General features: G+C 32.3%; 1 protein-coding gene across 1 annotated transcript; it reads left to right on the top strand.

The window, feature by feature from the left end:
* Positions 1 to 3,533: 3,533 nt before the first annotated feature.
* LOC129286822 (uncharacterized) lies at positions 3,534 to 12,639 on the top strand. Its single transcript, XM_054922884.1, is given in 23 exon segments — positions 3,534 to 3,872; positions 4,546 to 4,678; positions 5,556 to 5,692; positions 5,790 to 5,835; positions 6,014 to 6,226; positions 6,313 to 6,816; positions 6,895 to 7,029; positions 7,121 to 7,303; positions 7,305 to 7,337; positions 7,420 to 7,509; positions 7,589 to 7,833; positions 7,932 to 8,020; positions 8,854 to 8,894; positions 9,198 to 9,228; positions 9,325 to 9,447; positions 9,570 to 9,787; positions 9,901 to 9,996; positions 10,103 to 10,163; positions 10,166 to 10,214; positions 10,961 to 11,096; positions 11,252 to 11,356; positions 11,475 to 11,820; positions 12,300 to 12,639. Coding segments are annotated over 22 exon segments (3,144 nt in total). The 5' UTR covers positions 3,534 to 3,597; the 3' UTR covers positions 11,676 to 11,820; positions 12,300 to 12,639.
* The last annotated feature ends 11,918 nt before the right edge of the window (positions 12,640 to 24,557 follow it).

The following is a 24,557-nucleotide window of genomic DNA, read 5'->3' as shown; positions in this document are numbered from 1 at the left end:
AAGTGATTGTACTCACTCCTCATTCTTCAATATTTTCAGGGCCTAACTCATGTGATCCTAATTAGGGAAAACAATCAGAGGCATAGATTCTGAGTAAATCTTATTAGTAGGCCTTTTAGATTTATTTTATGTATATTTTGATGTTAACTTGCCAAATATGATTCATTCCATTATTTTTTACTACTGGCATTATCATTGTGAAAATTATGTATATTTTATGGCCTAAGTTAGTATGATGTGGTTGTAAAGTTTGTATAGACCTAAATACTAATGTAAGTAGGATAAAGTGTATTTTGGTTGTTTTGGGATGAATATTTGATGATTTATGCAAAGTTTTCCTCCCTCTTGTGTTTTTGTGAATCAAGGGGTTAAGAGTTGGATTAATGATATGTGTGTATTTGAATGGGTGTGGTGTGTGTTGCATGAGTCCAAAATGGTCCATTGAGTGTGCTCTAAATGTTGGTATAAGCTTTTGGCACATGTGTGAGAGTTTGAACACCCTAGTTGTGTGTATTTGTGAAAAAGGGGTGAAATTGGTATTGGATGTCCAACTTTTGATAGACAATAATTTGGTTAGGAAGCTTGTGTCATTAGCTAGAGTTAGAAAAAAACTCTCTATAGACACTTAGATTACTTTAATCAGATGTCGAATAAAGATTTAGAATGTGTCAAAAGATTGTTTCTTATGTTGTCAATTTGATAGCAAATTGCTGTCAAACTCGTCTAATGCGTCGCGGTGCATGGCACAAAGACATACACACCACAGTGCATGAGTGCTTAACCGCGATGCACATGTAGTTTTCCACACAGTTCACTGTTTTAAGTTTTTTGCACATGTTTTGATTCTTTCTTGATTCCCATGCTTTTGCAAACGTTTTAAACTTTGATTTGAGATTATGAAAGTATATGGGATCATTTTAATTGTGAAAATTTAGTAATCTTTTTTAGGTTAGATCTTTGATTACTATGGATTTGGTGATTAATTGTGTTATATAAGGGCAACCTTACATAATTAATGATTTTTGTCAAAAAAAAAACCCTTATTGATTGTATAATTAAAAAGGTTTTTTAATTAAGATACTTTATTAAATAGGGATAAATATGAAAAAAAAATTATGTAATTTTAATAACAATTAACTAATTTATTAGAGGTATGATTTGATAAAAAAAATTTCTTATAATATTGAACGAGAGAGTATTAGTTTTATATGGCAAATTGACCATTATCCTTGCCATGTGAATGTCTATATAGACCAATTTGGGTTACGAGCATTATAGTTTACTTCATCATAGCAACATAAATTGTTTGATTAAATACATCCTAATTTTATACTACCTTTATTGTTTTAAATATAAGGCATTTTTATTATTTTAAGTATAATTAATGTGTTTTTTTAAGTGCTCATAATAAAAAAATTACTTTATATTTATTTTAAAATGAAACACTATAAAATAATGATAAATATGAAAAAATTATGTTAGTTTGAAAATAATTAACTATTTTATTGGAAACAATATTTGATTAAAAATATCTTATAACTTTTAATGAAAGGAATATATTTTTAATCTAATTTTTTATCTCTAGATAAGAGACTTCTTCCTCTAATAGCTATTATGCATAATTTGGCGGTACGAGATACAAGATAGTGAATCAAAAATCTATAATAATAACATCATATTATATTTAATTGTTAGAAACTTATAATATATTAAGAGAAATTTTTAAGTAGACCAATCTACCATGTCATCTTATAGATTGGCCAATCAAAATATAACAATTTATCTTGTTTTAATCCTAGTTGAAAATTTCTAATTTTATTTTATGAGGAACAAGAATATTTTGTGCTGCAAGAAGACGGGAACGAGTTTTGATGGAGAAGAGATGAGAGAATCAAAATAAAATAAAATATATTTAGAAATTTTCAACTAGGACTAAAACTAAATGAATTGTTATATTTTGATTGGTCAATCCATAATAAAATAGTGGGTTGGATCAATCTAAAAACTATACTGATTATATATAGTTCTAATTTATCTCAATTTTATTTGGTCATCTGTTTTTGTTTCAACCTTTTTAATTCATCCCACTAAACACTAAACTTCTCTCTCCCTATTAATACAACATGAAAAAAAAAGGAAAAATTAATTTAGTCCTCCAACTTTTAATTTATTTATAACTCAGTCCTTCAATTATGACTCGCTGTGATTCAGTCTCTCAACTATGACTAGCTTATGACTCAGTCCCTCAACTTTTGAATCACTTACAAATTAGTTCCTGAACTTTTTTTTTTCATGTTAGCTTATATTTCACATCAATGAGCAAGAGAAGGGTATTTTAGAATAATATATGAACATTTTTTATCCCTCTTATTTGATAAAAAATTTTAAAAAAATTAAAAAAATAAGGACCAAATTATAGGTGAATCGAAAATGAGGGATTGAGTACAGCGAGTTATAATTGAGGGATCGACTTACAAGTGAGAAAAGTTGAAGGATTAAAAATTATTTTTTTTTAAAAAAAACTCTAAACCTTTTAATTTATCTCTTAATATTAATTTAAACTAAATTATGGACTAGTGCTTTGTACAACAGTTTATCGGCTATACATACCCTATAACGTATAAGGCTTGTTTTGTTTCCGACTTAAAAAAACAATTTTTGTAGGCAGTTTAAAAATTTTGAATCCATTTAGTTAAGATTTAAAAATAAATAATTTTTAAGTATTTTAAAAATTTTATAAAAATATATTTAAATTAATACAATTTCATATCAGTTTATATTATCATATATAAAATATATAGTGTATTGATTTTTTTTTTTTGGCCAAATATAGCCCAAAATTTAACATAGATTTATCTCATTACTAATATTAACTTATAAAAACACATTTAGTTATAGAATACTCTTTTGATTATATTTATAGGGTAAAAAGAGAATATTTATTTTAATCCTATTTATAAGGATACTTCAATAATTATTATGTCTATTTTTACTCTTTTACCTTTATTAAATGTCAGAATTGTTATTAAATATAAAAGTATTTTATTTTTAAAGTATGTATATTTAATAAAGTAAAATTAAAATTTTTAAGATAGAGTTAAAGAGGTTGAATTTCTTTTTTAAGTTCTAGTAAAAATACTAAAAATAAGTTATAAATAGAACAAAAGAATATTAATTAACAATTTCATTATTAATATTATTACTATAAATATTAAATTTAATAAATCCAAAATATACATAGTTTACCCCCAAAAAAAAATCATAGGTCCCTAAATCATTAAAAATATATGCAATTACTTAAATGCCCTCCTTACAAAACCAAAATTTATAAGCTAATTTCACTGCAAGTGACTCTTTTGTGGAGGTCACAAAGCAAAGCTCAACCAAATAGCAGATCCTTTTTCATTTTATTATTGCTATTATTATTATTGTTATTATATATATATATATATATATATATTATATATTATATTTATTTATTTAATACAAATTCCGAAGCTCCCTTGAATACAAAGCAAAACCCAAGGCAAAACCCTCCCTTTTAATACTCTCCTCCGCCCTGAGCCTCCCTGGTCAGTAGCTCCGAGAAATTGAGTCATGGCGCAGTCTCTGGAGCTACTGCTTATACAATTCTTGATGCCTGACAATGATGCTCGGCGTCAGGCTGAGGACCAAATTAAGCGACTTTCTAAGGATCCTCAAGTGGTTCCGGCTTTGGTTCAGCATCTCCGCACTGCCAAGACCCCCAATGTCCGCCAACTCGCCGCCGTGCTGCTTCGCAAGAAGATCACCGGTCATTGGGCCAAGCTCTCTCCCCAGCTTAAACAGCTTGTTAAGCAGTCCCTTATTGAGAGCATTACAATGGAGCACAGGTATTCATCGGCCTGATTACCACTTTCTGTTCCTTGCTTGATTGGAACTTTATTGATCCTCTAGTGTACGGCTACTTGGGTAATTGAATTGTGTTCGTTTCCGGAAAGTTTCCGATGGAACATATGCTCAGTGTTTGAAATTTGACTTCAATTTTTTGGTATTCCTTTTGCAAAAACGAGAGCTTTTTGCTGAAAGTAATAAGTTTGGCTTAAAAAAGCCAATCTCAGTTAGCTTCATGCTATCTGCTAAGTTGATTGAAACCGCCAATTGATGTTCAATGGAGTTTGATGTCTGGTCAATCAACAGTAAACAGTAAGGAAAATTATGATCATATCTTTTTCTTGAGCAAGTCACTTGATTTCATTTTTATTGAAGTCAATGGAGAGGGAGAGGGACTGAGGCTCTTCCTCGGGCAATTCCTGAGGATAGGTTTCCTGGATTTGTTATATGGCATAGGTTGAAAAAGTTAGTCTATTATCTAATTTTTATTGGTGATAGTAAAACTAGGATTAGTTCACTCTTCTTTTTTCTTTTGGCCATATCTTCTTAACATTCTTATAATGTAATGTGTTGAAGCATGACGAGCTATCATGATTTCTTGTCATTCATGGCAATCATGAAGCATAGTATATATTCACTTTTCTTATGATGATCTCATATTATAATACGCAGTCCTCCTGTAAGGAAAGCAAGTGCTAATGTAGTGAGTATTGTAGCAAAGTACGCTGTTCCAGCTGGTGAGTGGCCTGATTTATTGCCCTTTCTGTTCCAATGCAGTCAAAGTGCACAGGAAGACCATAGAGAAGTAAGTTCATGACACTGAAAAGTCACACGGTTTTGTTTTTCTTGTGTGGCCATGGCGTTTTCTTGCTGTTGGTTGTTACCACCCTCTACTTCTGCTTCAAGTCCAGATACAACATTTTCCTCAGACAGTCTTCCATATGCCATATAGACATCTTTAATGACAATCACGGCCTAGGATGTTATCATACTAACCTCATTGATTGGATATTATATCTTGTTATTCACTTAGTTAAGACATTTTGTGATTTGGTATTATAGACTCAAAATCATAACCATTATAAACTTGTAATGAAATGTGAATGCCACTAGGACCTTAGAAGAGATGATTTTACATGGTACAGGTATATGAAAAGTCTACAAGGTTTCCCCTTGCAACTTGCTGAGTTTGTGGGATGTAAAATCAAGGCTAGATGGGGCTACCCATGTTACATTTCTTTGATCTTCTTAATGATACCTGTTAGTTCATTATCAGTTTTTGCAATGATCATCAGATCATATGGTGAGTCTGGTGAACTTAGTTGAAAGAACCCATCTAAAGTATGTTTCTTATTAAGAGGAGATGCGCTTTTTGCATGTAGAATTATAAAATCTTCAAGTAATATGCGCATGATTCCTCACAAGTTCACAGATTACCATTAGACTCTATATCTATAATGATTAATTTTACTCCTCAGGGCACGGTCTCAATTGCCATTATATCACACATTTAAGTACAGACTATAAAGTCAAGAAAAATGGTTATGGTCTCTATTTCATTTAGTTTTTTTTTTTTTAAGTCCTCTAACTATTAGATAGTAGCCTAAAAGTTTCCTTATAATGTACATATTCCTGTTTGTTGAACTAATATCTAACAAAATGCCATGCTTTTGGAATATAAGGTGGCATTGATTCTTTTCAGTTCTTTAACTGAAACAATTGGGAACACATTTCGGCCACGTTTTGCAGATCTGCAGGCACTTCTACTCAAGTGCTTGCAAGATGAGACTAGCAACCGTGTTCGAGTTGCTGCACTCAAGTAAGTTAATATTCATGTTTGGTGTTTTTACAGTTGCTTAAAACAGTTACAATAATTTCCCATTGTTCCTTACCAAGATCTGTGCTTGCCTTGTTAGGGCGGTGGGATCTTTTCTAGAATTCACTCATGATGGGGATGAAGTGGTGAGTATGTACTGTTCATTTACTGTGGAAATCTTCTGTAAAATTTAAAAAAAGATAAAAAATGTAATTGGGATTTATATTGCTATAATTGTTACTTGTTTACAAACTCTAATTAATCATCTGCAGCTTGATATTGCATATTTCTCATTTTTGCTGACTTAAACTTTGTGTTGTACAGGTTAAGTTTCGTGAGTTTATACCCAGCATCCTGAATGTATCACGGCAGTGCCTGGCCTCAGGAGAAGAAGATGTAGCTATAATTGCTTTTGAAATTTTTGATGAGCTGATAGAATCTCCTGCACCTCTTCTTGGAGAATCAGTCAAATCCATAGTGCAGTTCTCCCTTGAGGTTTGCTCAAGTCAGAATTTGGAATCTAACACACGTCATCAGGTGGGATGGGATCACAAATTTTTTTGCCATGTCTTTTGCCCTCTTCCATTTAATCATTATTCTCACTTATTTGTTCCATGTAACAGGCCATCCAGATTATTTCCTGGCTGGCAAAATACAAGTCTAATACTTTGAAAAAACATAAGCTTGTCATCCCCATTCTGCAAGTTTTATGCCCTTTGCTTGCTGAATCAACAAATGAGAATCTAGATGATGATCTTGCACCAGATCGAGCTGCTGCTGAAGTTATTGATACTATGGCTTTGAACCTCTCAAAGCATGTTTTTCCACCAGTTTTTGAATTTGCTTCTGTAAGCTATCAAAATGCAAACCCAAAGTTTCGGGAAGCTTCTGTTACTGCTTTAGGTGTTATTTCAGAAGGTTGTTTGGAGCTTATGAAAAATAAGCTCGAACCTGTTCTCCATATTGTCCTGGGAGCTCTGAGGGATCCTGAACAGATGGTGAGAGGGGCAGCTTCATTTGCTTTGGGTCAGTTTGCTGAGCACTTGCAGCCTGAAATTGTATCCCATTATGAAAGTGTTCTTCCTTGCATCTTGAATGCCCTTGAGGATGCATCTGATGAAGTAAAGGTACACATTGGAAGCAATAATGATTCGTTCTTGGATCATCTGCATGTTGTTTGAGTATTTTACTTCCATGTCAAGCAGGAGAAATCATATTATGCTTTGGCTGCATTTTGTGAGAACATGGGTGAGGAAATCCTTCCTTTTCTAGATCCTTTGATGGGAAGACTGTTGGGAGCTCTTCAAAATAGTTCTCGAAATTTGCAGGAGACATGCATGGTATGGCAACGTTTCAGTAAAGATTTAGCTATTGGTTTATTGTTTTTGTATTAATTTGATTTTTCTGCTGGACTCCCTTTGCACTTTGCAGTCTGCAATTGGTTCCATTGCATCTGCTGCTGAGCAAGCATTCATTCCTTATGCTGAAAGGGTTTTAGAGTTGATGAAAAACTTCATGGTTTTGACTAATGATGAAGATCTTTGTGCACGTGCAAGAGCTACTGAGCTGGTTGGAATTGTTGCAATGTCTGTAGGGAAAATGAGAATGGAAGCCAATATTACCTGCTTATATAGAAGCTGCAATATCTGTAATTGCCTTAAATACTCAACATTTGACTCTCGTCACTTTCCATGTCCCTGGAGTTATTGATTTGTTTCTATTTCATTCAGGGTTTTGGACTTGAGTTCAGTGAGCTTAGGGAATACACCCATGGGTTTTTCAGTAATGTCGCAGAGATTTTGGATGACAGTTTTGCACAGGTATGCACAGATTAGTTCATTTACATATTTCCTATCTCTGACCTTAATCTGAAAGCCAAATTTTGTAATGGATATGCAGTATCTTCCTCACGTTGTGCCTCTTGCATTCTCTTCCTGCAATTTGGATGATGGCTCGGCAGTGGACATTGATGATTCTGATGATGAGAATGCCAATGGATTTGGAGGAGTTTCATCTGATGATGAAGCTCATGATGAGCCAAGAGTTCGAAACATAAGTATTAGAACTGGAGTTTTAGATGAAAAGGCAGCTGCAACTCAAGCCCTTGGCCTATTTGCACATCATTCAAAAAGTGCTTATGCTCCGTATCCTTTAAATATTTTACCTTTCCTTTCAAAAGTACATGGTTCACCACACTATCAATTTTAAATCAGATGATCATGAATTCTTTAATTAACTTAAGTTACTTGGAGGAGACGCTAAGAATCTTGGTGAAACACTCTGGCTATTTTCACGAAGATGTTAGACTTCAGGCAGTCATTGCTTTAAAATGTAAGTAAATTCTTTCTGAAAGCTGTTTTGTTTCAGATAGCATGTATGCATTCTACTTATTCTGTTTTTCTGTTCAATCATGTGTTTTTCATGCTTGGCACAATCATGGTGCTTACCTTAATAATTTCTTGTTGATTTAACTCAAAATGCATTTCATCACGGGCAGTACTTCCTGAATGATGAAGAATCTCTTTCCCTAGAGTTCCAAATGGAAAACGGAAGTAAAGATATATTACAGTGGATGTATGCCCTTTCTTTCTTGTTTGAACATGAACATGATGGGGACTTGGTAGTATGGGATATCAAGTCCCACAGTGAGTAGTATAAGATGCTCAATAGGGTATATAAGTGGGTTGGTTCTCCCACTTCAACAGCTACTTTTTGGGATAGGGTTTCCCATCCCACTTAGGTACCCATCAATTGGTATCAGAGCCTCGTTGTCGGTGGTTCTGGAGAGGGCTACCTACAGAGGGTTCTGACCGGAAAAAGACCGAGTTAAGTGCTGTGGATTGCAGTTGTCAGGACGTCGGCTTTCCATGGAGGGTCAATTGATGGAGACTTGGTGGTATGGGATGTCAAGTCCCACATTGAATAGTATGGGATGCTCAATGGAGTATATAAGTGGGTTGCTTCCCTACTTCAACAGCTAGCTTTTGGGGTAGGGTTTCCCATTCCACTTAGGTACCCATCAGAAAACCTTGCATGTTTTTTCATGCCAATTTGTAGATGAGTTGATGGTTTTTTCTTTATTACTTTGGTTCTAAAATTTCTCAGTTTGTTCTTATAATTTATTAAAAACATGAAATGCTGATGCAAATTTAATTTTACTGCAGATATTTTGACTGCTGCACATGCAATCTTCCAAAGTCAAAATGTAAGTCTGCATTATTACCTCCATTTTATTTTCACTTTTTCTTCCATTAGGATGATGATTTGTATGCTTAATCTCTTGGTTTCCTGTCCCTGTTTTTTATCCTCTGCATTTTTGTAATTCTAGGATTGTAACACTATTTTAGTCATCATTTTGATTTTACTATCAATGTTTTTGTTTGTCAATATGTGTAATGACTGGACAATGTACAAAAATATAATTATTCTCATTATGCTTCAATCTTTCTTTTATTATAAGAAAACTTGCTTTCAGTTTTACAGCGATAATAACTCATTTGCTTTTCAGGAAGGAGCAGCAAAAGCAAAAGAAGTTCTTGGTAAAAGCCTAAATTGGTGTATTTGTATTTTTTATCTTTTCATTATCATGATTCCTTTTATTAATGTAATTATCTCAACTTTTTTTAATTCTACAGATGCTGTGATGAATATTTACATCAAGGCTATGATTGAAGATGATGATAAAGAAGTGGTTTCTCAAGCCTGCACGAGCATAGCTGATATAATTAGAGATTATGGTTATTCAACTCTTGAGCCTTGTAAGCACGCATTTAATTGGTTATTTTAAACCTACGTTTCTTTTTTTTTTTTAAAAAAAAAAGAACTGTCATTTAAATCCATATGCTGATGCTAACAAGATATTTGCTTTTGCTCATTTTAGACTTGCCCCAGCTTGTTGAAGCAACTTTGTTGTTGCTTCGGGAAGAATCTGCTTGTCAGACAGTAGAATCTGACAGTGAAATTGATGATGATGATAGTGAGCATGATGAAGTGCTTATGGATGCAGTTTCTGATCTTTTGCCTGCATTTGCAAAGTCCATGGGTTCTCAATTTGCTCCCATCTTTGCTCAGCTCTTTGAACCTTTAATGAAATTTGCTGTGAGTTAGAGATCTAGAAAATTTCATTCTCTGTCGCTCTCTCCTCTCTCACTCACACTCACATTTAATAATAAGGTATCAGTTATAAACCTTGTACTCACTGTAAAATGCAGAAAGCTTCCCGTCCACCTCAAGATAGAACCATGGTAGTTGCTTGCCTGGCTGAAGTGGCTCAAAACATGGGTTCTCCTATTGCAGGATATGTGGATGTAATTTTCTTTCTGTTCTTTTTTTTTTTGACTATATCATCTTTAGTGTTAGTGTTTATTTACAGACATTTAATTGATTTGCAAAATTTTATATCCTTTAACTCAGCGAGTGATGCCCTTGGTACTCAAAGAACTAGTGTCATCTGAGGCTACAAACAGAAGAAATGCTGCTTTTGTGTTGGAGAGTTATGCAAAAATGGTGGTGATTTAGCTGTGAAGTATCCTTTTCCATGTCGTCTATTGGGTTGAAATATGGTTTTATTTTTCTTCCATTCCCTAATTTACTAGGGCTCTAGGTTAGTTTAGTTTATCAAAGCACAATTTATACAATTAACTGCATCAACTAATATTAGTGAAGTGCTGTTGAGTGTTGGCTGCTTTTTGGTTCGAATCTTTTGTTTTTGTAAATCATTCATTCATCTTGGTCTATGACAGAGCTCATGATTTCACTAAGACCTACAGGAGGATGTCAGAGAAGAAGAATAACCTAAGCAGAAATGTTTTGAGCGGTCCAGATGCTTATCCTTGGGTTACTGGCCATAAGGAATAGTAATTCATGATCTTGTGATATGATTAGAAATCTTTTTGGGCAGTAGGAGCTATGTAAGCCATGCTGTGAGTATTAGTATTCTTTTGTCCTTTTTTTTAGGGGGGGGGGGTTAGGAATGTCATCTGTGTAAGGAGTGTGTGAGGAGAGATTGGCCTCTCAGAATGCCAGAGGATGTGAGACCATTGTGAGGTGTGTTTTGAGTCCTGTAAGTGTGTGTTAACTGGTTCTGAAGTGATTACTAAGGGGAGATAGGGTTTTGGCCAGAATCACACTGATTTGGTTCTTTTGACTCGTTGATATCAAAACCTCAGAATTTTCCCCTCTTCATTTAATTTTGCTGCTGCATTTCTGCTCCTTTTCCTCTATTTCTGGTTTGGTTCTCATTACTCTAGCATTTCCTTTATCCAAGACTAGATACTATGACAATATATTGCGCGGCCTTCATCCCTTGTTTGGTGAATCTGAGCCGGATGATGCAGTGAGGGATAATGCAGCTGGTGCTGTGGCAAGGATGATAATGGTGCACCCTGAATCTATACCATTAAATCAGGTAACTTCCTTGCTTTTTTAATGTATACATGTGCCTTTCACTTTTCTATTTGAAGTCTTTCTTGTCTTGGGGAATCATATTCTGCTAAAAGCACATGATGGGCAAATCTTTCAATTGGTTTTTTATTAAAATGTCTTTTTGGAAACATTTGACAGGTTCTTCCTGTTTTCTTGAGAGTTCTTCCTTTGAAAGAAGATCATGAGGAGTCTATGGCGGTCTATAGTTGCGTCTCTACTCTTGTATTATCATCCAATCCTCAGGTAATCGCGTCTTTCAAGAATTTTTCTAATGTTTCCCTGCTTTATTGTTTTCCCAAAAGTAGTATTTTCCTTTATCTAATCTAACTCTATTCTATCCTAATTCCTATATGTAATTCAGATCCTCTCCCTAGTACCTGAGTTGGTTAACCTTTTTGCTCAAGTAGTGGCTTCGCCAGTTGAGACTTCTGAAGTCAAAACTTTAATAGGCAGAGCATTTTCTCATCTGATTTCTTTATACGGCCATCAAATGCAACCGCTTCTAAGCAATCTTCCACCTGCACATGCAAATGCATTATCAGATTTCTTCCCGAGGAGTTGACATGGCAAGACAATGACTCCCCCCCCACCAAGTTTTTCACTTGTTTTACTTACGTGGCATGTTTTTAAAGGAATGGTTTTTCTTATACGTATACTTCAAACTGAAGCTGTTCGGCCCCGTCAGAGAATATCATTACTTTTACGAGGTAATGTATGCATATGATTCTGTTGGGACTGTTACTTTCTTATTGTCATGAAGTAGTACCATAAGCAGATTTTTTTATTATAATGTGGTTGTTGCAAATTCACAACTTGACTATTGGATATTTTAGAAAATCAATGTTTTAAACTATTTCAGTAATACTTTTCCTTAAGTTCCAATATCACAGGTAGTTTTTTGCAAGGTAGTGAAAACTAGATTGGTAATTGAATTGGTTAAGGCATTAGTCTAAAGAGTTAATGATGAGACCTGTAATCGAATTGTAGTTAGGCTAGTCATGAGCAAAGTATTTCATTGAATCGGTTAAAACATTGGTTCATTGGTTTATAAGTTCAACTGACTGGGTTAACCCGGTTTTCAATACTATGATTTTCTAGTACCTGCCTGCCCTTTGAGAGTATTTTCCTTTTAAACAAGTACAGCAATCAGCTGACTGTTGATGGTTATTATTTGCTTGTCCTGCAGGTTATCGTTCTGCCTTGTAGCACCTTCTCGATTTTTATTGAGAGAAGCCTTTGTTTTTCCCCCTTTGGTTTAAATATTCCTTGTTATATTGTTTATTTTTCTAGTTAATATTTATTAATTCATCTTTCAAGATTATTCATTTTTATTGGTTTGTAGGGAGGGGGTGAGAGTTATGCCATTGCGATTTATGTTTCATTGGTCTAAAACTTTTTTCTCTCGAGTATAATAGTTGATGTAATGACTAATGCCCCAGTTTGGCGTCTACAATTTCTTTTTCTTTCTTTCTTTTTTTTAATGTATATCCTTAAGTGATAAATTAATTGAGACGAACTTCACGACATTGTTTATGCCAGACCTTTTGGGCTTTTTCTTTGGTAAATGAATCTGACATTTATTGAGATCATTTGTTTTATAATGAAAAGATGCAATTGATTTAATTTGCCACAAGTATAGCTTCGATAGAGTCCATGTGAAAAGGCGTACCTGCTGCAATGGTTTTTGATGAATATCGTTAGTGTTAATTGATAAATTTAGATTTAGATTTTAAATTTTAAATTTCACATTTCAAATCTACGTTTCCAATTTTATATTTAAATTTATATATTTAAAATTTTTTGTTTTGATGATTTGAAAAAAAAAATCAAATGAAGAACAGAGACGAATTGAGCATTGAAATGAAAAATAAAAAATAACAAATGATGAATTTATTTTTATTTTTAATTGATTAAAAGAAAATGTGAGAATAATTAATAATGAAGATGCAAAGAAAATGAGACATTTGCAATGTTTAAACTTGAGATGTTTAAAGAGATTAAAATTTCAAATGAACATGTTGAGGGAATTTAAAATTATAAAGAAATTATAATTTAAAATAGATTTGAATTTGAATTAAATTCATAAATTTATGTATTTTAATAAGGGATTTTGTTTAAATTCAAATCTAAATTTTTATTAATTTAAACACACTAAAAAACCCTGCAGCAACCTTGCTCCAATATAATTTTGCTTGCTATCGTGCTCCAATAACTCCTAATCTAGTAATGCAAAATATTATTTCTATTTGAGTAACATTTATTGACAGCCCAATATGATAAAAAAAAATATTATAGAAAATGTGAGCCAATGATACCAATTTTTTTCACATTTTTTAAGTCAGCCTTAATAAAAGTGATCTAGATAATGAAGCATAGTTCTAACAATTTGGACAAGCTTGAAAGCTCCAATTGTTAGGATAAAAAAAAAAAAAAAAGATTATAAGGCAAATGTCGCCTCACTTGATAAATGTTAACAGTTAAACAAGGTTCCTTGATCAAAAGTCAAAACTAGTGCTGATGTAACAAGCTCAATCAACCAATTCAAGAGACGATGTTGAATTTGTTAGCTATAATCGCACCAATTCAAGAGAAGGAATGAATCAAAAAGTTCCATCAATGCTCAAAATGAAGTCATCCATATGGTAGCAAGGGAGAAAGAGTGATCCGATTGTGGCTGGACGATGAAGTATGGCCGCGAGATGAAAGAAGGATGAAGATGTGATCGAAGCGTGAATCTGGAAGTGAACACATGGAAAGACGATGGAGATAAGGAAATTAAGTGGTTCGTGCCAATGTATTGATCGAAGCGTGAATGGCTGTCATGTGATTTATGAAAAATGAATTTGAATCTGCGCGAATGAATTGGAAAGAGGAATTGAACAAGGTTAACAAGTAAGAGATCGCGTGAATTCCGATTGTGCCAAATTGGCAATGTTTAATATTTTTGAAGGAATCTTGGCACATGTCCAAATTTGGTGTCTGCCTCAAACAAAATTATCCGGAGATATGTGTGAACAAAAAAAAAAAATATATTTGTGATGGAAGAAAATTATTTTTCAGATCTGAAAATTTTTGAAAAGAATGCTAAAAATAAATAGAGAAGAGATTAGGAAAAAGCCAACCAAGCAAAAAGGATTGAAATAAAAAGAAGAGAAAGTATGAGAAAAGGATTTTCTAACTTTGCTTCTTGCTTTCACTCTCTGTTTTTATTTTAATATCTCCTTTTTTTTTTTTTGACTAACGCGTTTGATATCCGAAGTCATTAACCTAGACTAATCCAAACTCGAGCATCATTGGCCACAAACAGGATGGCTCTTCCAAACATATTTTTTCCATTTCTATCGTCTCAAGAATCAAACCCAAGAGCTGATAGTTAAGGGATTCAAGCCCTTGCCATCTACGCCAACATTTGTGGATTTTTTAAATGTCTCCTTTGATGATCAATTGATGTATAATTTGCATATTTAATTTCAAGTCACTTACATACAAAATAATAAAATTATATGTAATGTTGGAATATTTATATAATATTATAGATTTGCATTAATTAAAAAGCCTAGAACAAATTGATCTTTATGAATTTTTATGAACCATAATAGATGGACCATATAAGTGAGCTTAATGGGTAAAGGTCTAACCTGCAACCTTGTAATAATCAATTATTTCCTATCTCTTAACTAACCGAGTCAAATATAATGAGAGATTAACCAATTAATTTAATTATTTAGGCGGTTATTAATATAGTCCATATAATAGGATTAGTCAATAACCAAAATACATGACTCTTTCCACTATCTAGGTACTCTATAAATTACGAGAGTCTAATAGGTTGTGAGTCTATCTACACTTAAAATGATTGAGAAGTCTAATCATGAATTTTTCAGGTACGCATGTTACTTTACTTGATCTTATTTGAGTTGTAAGTGTTGAGGATGATATTAGAACTTAGTTGCGTATATTATTTTGTAGTATCTCAATTCAATATGCTTATGCTCATACTAATTTAAATTTGCATGTTCAAATTTGATTAACAAGTTGTACATTAGATATTACATTCTTCAGTTTCTTACACTTCTTTTATGCTTGAATTTGAGAATGATGGTTTAAATCCCGTTACATTTGCGAAGAAACCTTGTCATGTGATCCCCCAGATTAGTTTGGCTAGGCCATATGAATCCATTACTCGAATCTCTATTTCGTTTCGTTTGTTTTTGACTCCACCACTGTCACTGGAGTCTTTGCCACATGAATATCCTTACTCACCATAAATGAGCTATGCTTTATAGAGTATATAAAAGTTTGAGATATTAATCTTTTGGAAACATTGTAAAAAAGAGGCAAAAAATGTTATTTCACAAAATTATAAGTTATTCGTACCGTCAATAATGCATTCAAAGTGGCGAACTACACTGAGGCTAATTTGATCTACATAGTAGTCAACATTTTAGCCGTAAATGGTGGGGTAATTTGTTTTGAATTTCAAAAGTAGGATCCAAGAAGCTACTAGTGCAATAGTTTAGGGTTTATAGTGCCAATTAAAAATGATGCATTAGCAAGAGATGTTGCCATATCAGTATTTTGACTGGACCCCACTGAGTGAACTATAATGGCATTAATGGTGAGTTAATAATGGGTTTTAATTTACTATGAATTTTAAAGTTTGAGATCTATTTTACACATTTTAAGAGTTTAAGATTTAAAGTGCTTTTTGCGCAATACTTAAGGTCCATTTTGCTTACTGACCCTTTTCAAAAAATTTATAAAAAATAATAAAATAATGAAAAATATTAAAAATTTTCACAGAAATTCACCGAAGGCAATTTTAGGAGATTTATATCTAAAATGGTATGTGAAGTTGTGGGGGTGAATGAATGGAATGAAACAGGTATGGGTACGAACGGAGCATATGAGAGTGTAGAGCAGAGAGTGATGAGTGAACTCGCAGAAGGACAGGTAGTCCATGGTATTCTTTCTGTGTCCTTTGCACTACACCATGGTGGAGCCTCTAGAGGAACTGACCGACGAGCAAAACCCACCCAAGTACAATCCTTACAGTTGGGGGCAAGTTTGCACTTACTAGGAAGAACATTAATTTCATGAAACTCCATGCTGAGAATCTCCAGATCCGCCATTTCAAGATTTAATTATTATTGATTGGTAATGTCAGCGTGCATCCATCCATCTTTACCATCTTTGTCTAAGAATTATATTATCAGATAAGTATTCAGTGTTGTTGATGAATTATTTGTAAAGTGTCAAGACCATTGTTGTTCAATGGCACTCCATATCCTCTTGAAAGGTGTGTGTGAGTGTAGTGAGTATGTGTTGCTCTTTCTTTTGGGTGAAGGTCATCATTTTCTATGGAGGAAGGCATAGATATATATGTAGGTGTGTATGATGGGCGTGTTTATATTTCATCCATTTAAAAAAAAATATGTTAAAAAAAAAATGAAGGCGTTTGTTTTGAGGAGGTTGGCTCTGTAACTTTGTTCTCATGTATACATGGCTACCGATCATTCATGCATGATATATAACAAAGCCCTGAAATCTGAATACAATAAACAACGAACTGCTTCTTAGTCTCCTTCCGTCGTTATTTTACTCCTTAAATATATTCATTTTTCTCTTTTATTAATGAACAGTATTTTGTTCTTGAAGAATTAATATTGTGAACTATACTAATACAACTTTATATAAGTTACTTTTAATATGTTTTATTAAAATCAAGAAAATTTTAAAAATTCATTGATTTTTCCTCAAAATTTAATAAGCTGTTGATTTTGAAGTGTAAAGCCAGAATATTGGAAAGTTAATAAACAAAATTCATTTGCTTTACGAATTGTTATATACAGTGCTATATTTATAGATGCAAGAGGTAGTGTAGCGTGTTACATGTGTGATAAAGAATAAGAACAAAAGATAAGAGACAAGACATGTAAGCCCTAAAATAGTAGACAATAATAGTGAGCTCAAATTATGTGACAGCATCAGGTTTAGTGGGCCGTGATTTAGTCTTCGTGGATTGGGCTTGAGTGCATGCTCCAACAGCCCCCCTCAAGTTAAGCGGTGGTGAACCAACAATGAGACTTGATTGTAAAAAGGTAAAGCATGGAGCATCCAGAGGCTTGGTAAATAAGTCAACTAATTGATCATTTGAAGAGACTATAGCAATGTTCAATGTCTTGGCAGCTACACGTTCTCGAACATAGTGATAATCTAATTCAATATGTTTTGTTCGAGCATGCATAACAGGATTTGTAGCTAGATAAGTGGCACTAATATTGTCACAGCATAGAGTAGGAGGATTAGGCAAAAAAATACCAAGTTCCAAGACTACACTAATCCTGATGCTGTCACAGTGTTTTGTTCTATATGTTTTGTTGGAGCATGCACTCAAGCCCAATCCATCAAGACTAAGTTACGGCCCACTAAACCTGATGCTGTGACATAGTTGGCAAGGATGATCAAATTGACTGAGTATAGGCAATGCCACGACCACCTCCAAAATAACCACGACCTCAGCTAAAGCGACCTCTTCCACCTTTGTAACCAAAATGTCCAAAATGTCCTCTACTTCTAAAAGGAAACTGGCCTCTCAAAACATGTTTTTGGGTCTCAGATACAAATAAAGTAGGTTTAGTGGTGAGATTAGTTGAAATATCTAATGAAATAGGAGAGTAATGATTTGTAAGTCTAGCTTCATGAATCAATAAGTAGCTAAGAACTTCTTCAAGTGATATTTCTCCAGATTTAGTAGTAATGGAAGCAACTATAGACTCATAATTTGAGCTGAGGCTAGGGGTGTTCATGGGACGGGACGGGACCGGGACACCCCCGTCCCGAAAAAAGATCGGGACTGAATTTTGGTCCAGTGTCCCGTCCCGTCCCGAAAGTTGTCCCGTCCCGTTAAGAGTCGGGACGGGACCGGGACAAGATCAGGACGTCCCGCCGTCCCGATAAATAGAATAATATCGAAAAAAGATTTGAATAATAATGTTCATTAAAATTTTAAATCATATAATTTATTAAGTTTAAAATCAAAACAATACAAGCACATAAATAACAATAATTTAAAATCAATTATTGAATTATATTAATCATAACTACATATTATAATAACAAATGCAAGTGATCTTTATGCTATAAGATTAACAACAACAGGCAAGTCAAACACAACATCAAATTATTATTCTTCTACTTTAGTGAAGATGTACTAAGCAAATTACTCTTCTAAAAATAAGCAAGAAATATGTTATAAATAAAAGTTATTAAATAGATGGATATAAGAATAAATTATATTAATATAATTAATATATTATAAAGAAAGATATCGCCATATTTACTCCATGCCATTAAAATTATTAATATAAAAAAAATTAGTTTTAAATAAGAATTGCAAGTATTAAAATTATAATTGATATAATTAATATAAGTATAAATTATATTAATATAATTAATATATTTAAAATAAAAAATAATATATATAATATTCGGGACGGGACGGGACGTCCCGATGCTAATCCCGTGTCCCATCCCGTCCCGAACCCCTTTCCTGTCCCGTCCCGATTATTTTCGGGCCGGGACAAGACCCGTCCCGATATGATTGGGACGATACCGAGCCAATTGGGACGGGTCTAGGTTGAACACCCCTAGCCGAGGCCATTCAATAAATAAATAATGAAATCAGCATCATCAATAGGCTTCCCAATAGTGCTTAAAGCTTCAAAAATCATCACTGCCTTTTTGTAATAATCAGAAATAGAGTCAGAGCCCTTTTTCAAATTAGTAATTTGATTATGTAGATGCAAAAGTCTGGCCTGAGATTTCTAGGTGAATAATCACTCAAGAGCAAGCCACATAGATCTAGCTATCTTATGTTTTATCACTTGGCCAATCAAAGGTTTAGAAAGAGAGGATATTAAAACTAAGATAACTAATAGATTTTACTGAAACCATTTCAAATATTCTGGACTTTTAGATCCATCAGACAAATACATTGCAGGTTTAACATATGAACCATCAAGAATAGGATAAAGTTATTGTCCATGTAAATATGAAATCATTTGGGCTTTCTAGACATAATAATTATCATTGTTAAGTTTGATTGAGATGAAATGTAATGGAGAGGATGAAAAAGAAGTAAGAGTTGAAGATCCAATAGTAGAAGCGGAACTATGAGAGGAGCTCGATGATGAGCTAGACATGAGGAGAAGAAGATTGAGGCTCTGATACCATGAAGAAATATAAAGCTAGAATATTGGAAAGTTAATAAACAGAATTTATTTACCTTATGAATTGTTCTATACAGTGCTATATTTATAGATGTAAGAGGTAGTGCAGTGTGTCACATGTGTGATAAAGGATAAGAACAAAAGATAAGAGACAAGACACATAAGCCGTAAAATAGTAGACAACAATAGTGAGCTCAAATTATGTGACAGCATCGGGTTTAGTAGGTCGTGATTTAGTCTTGGTGGATTGGGCTTGAGTGCATGCTCCAACGAATTTTACCTCTAACAACAATTAATAAAGAGTAAAAGTGAAAACTTATTATTAAAAACAATTAATGATGTCACTTATATAAATAGGAACCAAAAGAAATTTCTTTCTCCAACTTATAAATAATATCAAAGGGAGTCATTCCCATTCTTAATATAAGGCAAAAACATTGTAATTAATATTTTAGAATTTTACGGTCTGGATATTCTCTACTCTCTATTTTCTCCTTTTCTTCTCCCCATCCCATCTTCACGATTCCACCCTTAGAAGTTTACATATTTTTTAAATAATTTTATTGGTATAATGATCATTTCTTCATAAATGCAAAGTTAATTAATTTTATCTTATATTGAGAATCATATGAAGTATTTAATAAATTTTATTAGCATATATAATTTTGTAAAAAGGAAGTAAAGATTGCAAATCTCGAAGACTACTGCCTCTCCCTCGTCTTGGCAACTTTCTGCCTTTCTGCGCCTTCCACATCATTCCTCCAACCTAAACCAGCTTCAGATTCCAACCATCTGTTGTCACCGTTCTCCATTTCGACGAACACCCACCGACAGATGATAACAACGATAGAGTTAGAGTGGTTAGGAGAGGAGGAGGAGGAGAAGGAGGAGAAGTGTCACCTTCAACGATTTCTCGAGTTTACCTTTGACGATTTCTCAGCTTCACCTTCAACAGCGATTTCACAATCTCTTCTGCCTTCAACTTCATCTTCTTCATGACTTCTTCTTCTTCTTCTTCTTCACTGCATCTAGCTAAAGCTTAGTGGCAGATTTCATCTTCTTCATGATTTCTTGTGCCTTGACGATTTTTGTATATTGCATCTAATTTCTGTTTCTCTTTTGAGATTTTTTTACATATGCATCTGATCGTAGATCGTTGATGTTGTGGTTGATTTTTTGCTTGCCTCTTTGTTCGTCTTTGCTTTTGGGATAAGGTGGATCTTCTTCTTCAATTTCATGGTTACAATGGTTGGTGGTCAACTGGTGATCCCTTCTTCAATTTGGGTTGGAGTATTTGTAAAACATGACAGGCAAAAGGGGGGGGGGGGGGGAACTGAACAGTTGTGGTATGAAATTAGAAATATCACACGGCCGTTATCTTGTTTTAGTTCATTATCTTGTTTTTTTTTTTCAATAGTACTTCTCACTTTGGACTTTGAACCCATCATTTTACTTTGCCTTCATATTCAGATTATCCTCTTCCTTTCTTGGCGTGGAAAGAAAGGGGACGACCCTTCATTATTGACATGTTGCCATCAAGGCTAGCCTCTTTGCATTTAAATACAAAAGGTCAAAAATATTATAACGAGTGTGTGTGTGAATATTATACATAAAAATACACTATATCTTTTGTATTTATATATTTACTTGGTAGGAAAATTACAATCCTAGGAGAAAAATGATTTTGTACAAGACTTATATTTTAAATTTTTATATTTTTAAACGAATTGTTTGTATTTTACCTCAAGAATGCCATATATGAGATCTCCCCTTTGTCTCTTAAGATACGGTTTAATTAAAGCTTTAATTATAATAGAGTGCATGCATGTGAATAGAGACACCTTCTACAAAGCTTTTTAGTCGAGTCAATCAAAATAAACCCCAACACATAAAAAATATATATACTTTCCTCATTCAAAATATAAGACATTTTTTAAAAAGTTGAATGTTTAAAAATGTAAGATATTTTTAATCTTTCGAGCTGTAATCATTATTTTTTTTAAAACTGTCTCTATTAATGAATAATTTTATATTTATTATATAATGTTTAATAGAAGTAAATATAAAAAGATAAGATTAATTTAACAATAAAAAATTATTTTATTAAAAAATAAAATTTAATGAAAAATGTATTATATTTTTAACGAAAAAAGCATATGACAAGGCTTGGGCTGCAACATTGTTTAGAAAGGTGGGGTCCATCGACCATCGCATTACCTGTGACTGAAAGTTGGAAGCCTGCAGCTTCTAGCTTCTCGTAATTCTTTAAACTAAACTCGTCTGTAAGTAGTGCCTAACAGATAATCCCTACCATATCATGCTTTTCAATTTTTTTTTATGGGGCCAAAATCTTGTTCATGATAATATCATTGTACCAGCTGAGAGTCATACCGTAGTTTTATTTTTATTTTTGCAAAAATTTCATTTAAGACACTTTAACCACACTTAATAAAAAAGATCTTTAAATTTTGAAAATTCAGTTAAAACCAGGGGTATTGAAGTTAAATTAAAATGTAGAGTGAAATTACTTCATTGCCCCTTATTCTCTTTGATTTTCTACTGAAATTGTTTATTTTTATATGTAAAGTTGTTCGATAATGGCAAAAACAACTTTTGTAGGTCAATAAATAACTTAATATAGAAAAATTTATAACTCATTTTATTATTATTACAACATTTGAAATAAAATCAAGATTCAATAGTGGCACAAACAACTCCTATAAGTTAATGATCAATTTTATGCAAGTCAATGAACAATTTTATAGGAAAATGAATAACTCATTTTATCATAATTAAAGCATTTAAAATAAAATTGAGCAGCAATGTCAACAACTCTAATAGGTCAGTAAACAATTTTAGTAGAAAATCAGAGGGGATGAGACAATGAGGTAATTTTAGTCTATATTTTCACTTTACTTTAATACCCCTAGTTTAAATTGATTTTTCAGATTTTAAGGGGTTTTTTTTTTTCATTAAATGTAGTGAAGGGATCTTTTATAAAATTTTCCCTTCATTTTTCACACACACACATTTTTAAGGGCTGGTAATTTGGGCTGAGCTCGACGGGCTAGCCCGAAACCGCCCAAAAAAATTTAGGGCTGAGTTTTAAAAAATTATGGTTTTTTATGTTCGGGCCTATTCGGGCTAGGTTTTTTTATGTTCGAGCCTCTTTGGGCTAGCCTGAATAGGCCTAAAGAAATTCGGGCCAAACCTGCTTAGGTTCAATCTTAGCCCAAATATCCGAATAAAAAAATTTTTTTCTTTAAAAAATATGTAAAATACAATAAATATTAATTAATTTTTTAAGTTTTAAGGAATTTTATGTTAAAATATCATATATTTGAGTTCTATACATCATTTAAGTATAAAAAATATATATTTTATATTTTTTATAAAATAAAACAATTAATTTTAAAGTTAAAAAATTAATTAAAAATAATTTTTAAAATAAAATTTGGGTATTTGGGTCGCCTGAAGCCTGAAAGAATTCGAATCAAACTTAACTATTTAAACTTTTTAAGGAATCAGGCCTGTTCAGGTGGGGCTTACTTAGGCTGTGCCAAAGTAAGCCCGACTCGTTTGAAGTTCTGTCTCTTTGATAAATATTTCCCTATCAATCATCAACTACTGTAGTAAGTTTGATGGGTGATCATTGTAGAACTACTGAAATTCGTGAACTAAATCACTGTACTTTTGCCACTATTTAATTACTTTTTTAAAAAACTTTTTGAAATTTTATTTTAAAAAGGGAGAATTTTATTAAAGGACATTGGAGGGGGCATATTTAAATGATTTGTAATTAAAAATTATATAGGGTAATAAATTTTGAAATAAAATATTATATTAAAATTTTAATATGTACACGAATCAAATTATCAAATAAATTATAGAATATATTTAAAATTATGTAGGTTAAAAGGTTATGGAATAAAATATATCATATTTTTAGCATGCATGAATACAAAAGATTCTAAAATAAAATAACTAATTTTTAATACTGTAATTTTTATATGATAATAAATTTCAGAATAAAATATGTTATAGATAGAAAAAAAATTATAGAATAGAAATGGTTATTATGTAGAGTTTTTTCAATCTCTAAGTCTATGATGTAACTGGCTTTTGCCTTTCCTTTTTTCTTTTTAACATGTATAGATTCCACTTTCCAATAAAAAATATATGATTTTAAATATTTTTATTTATGTACTTTTAAAATTATTTTTGAATTTTTAAATAAATTTTAAAACGATAGTATTGGGAAAATAAAATATGTTATTTATATTTTTATTGCATTATTTATATTTTTAATAAACAAAGGAGTAACAAATTATAAATTTAAATATTCTTATTTATAAAATTTTAAAATTATTTGTTACTATTTTAATAATGCAAAGTTAATCACGGTGCATGTTGTAATACATTTTGTAATACAATATATTGTTTAAATTTTTAATATATGTTGGTAATGAATTATTAAATAATTTTGTGTAGATGTTATTTAGACTATGCATGAATTAAAAATCACACACCATGAAAGATTATGGGATACAAATGATAAGTTTTTAAATTTTAAATTATGTGGGTGTAAAAACTGCCCAAAAAAGAAGGTGAATTGAGTTAATTAAAATTTAAAGCAAGTAATATAGAAATAAAAATAAGTAAGACATGACATCACAAAACAAAGCTGAGAGAAAGGAAGATAAACTTTGCACAGAGAGTTTATCTACTTAAACCTATGTCTAATCCCCGAGGCACCATTGAGTATATCCACAAAGATTAAATTGAGCTTGTGATTGCCAAAGTATTCTTATTAACTTTGAAACTCTTTCCCTTACAAAAGTAATTACAAATCCCCTTAAGCTTCTCAAATTTAAATTACTTTGTTTTAGGTGTGAAATATAGAGATGAATAGAGTGAGTTCAATAATAAATCACATCTTTTCTTCTACTTTATAAATAAGTCATATTTATAGTTGATCATTGAAATAAATCTGTTATACTTATAAATTAGCCGTTATAGTCTTCATCTTCATCGCTTTAAGTTTTCTTGTTGATTATCCCAATATGGCAGTACTTTTTGGCAATTTTTTGTGTTATTATCAACTTAGGAAAATAATGGTTGCATGCAACAAATGTTATAACAAAAAGTAAAAAAAAAAAAATGACACTAGTAGAATAATTTTGATACAAGTATAAAAAAAATCAAGATATGAA

This window comes from Prosopis cineraria, unplaced genomic scaffold (assembly GCF_029017545.1).
Source record: "Prosopis cineraria cultivar Desert tree isolate PC_DT_omini unplaced genomic scaffold, ASM2901754v1 PC11, whole genome shotgun sequence".
Lineage (NCBI taxonomy): Eukaryota > Viridiplantae > Streptophyta > Magnoliopsida > Fabales > Fabaceae > Prosopis > Prosopis cineraria.
This window is presented reverse-complemented; position numbering and strand designations above follow the sequence as displayed.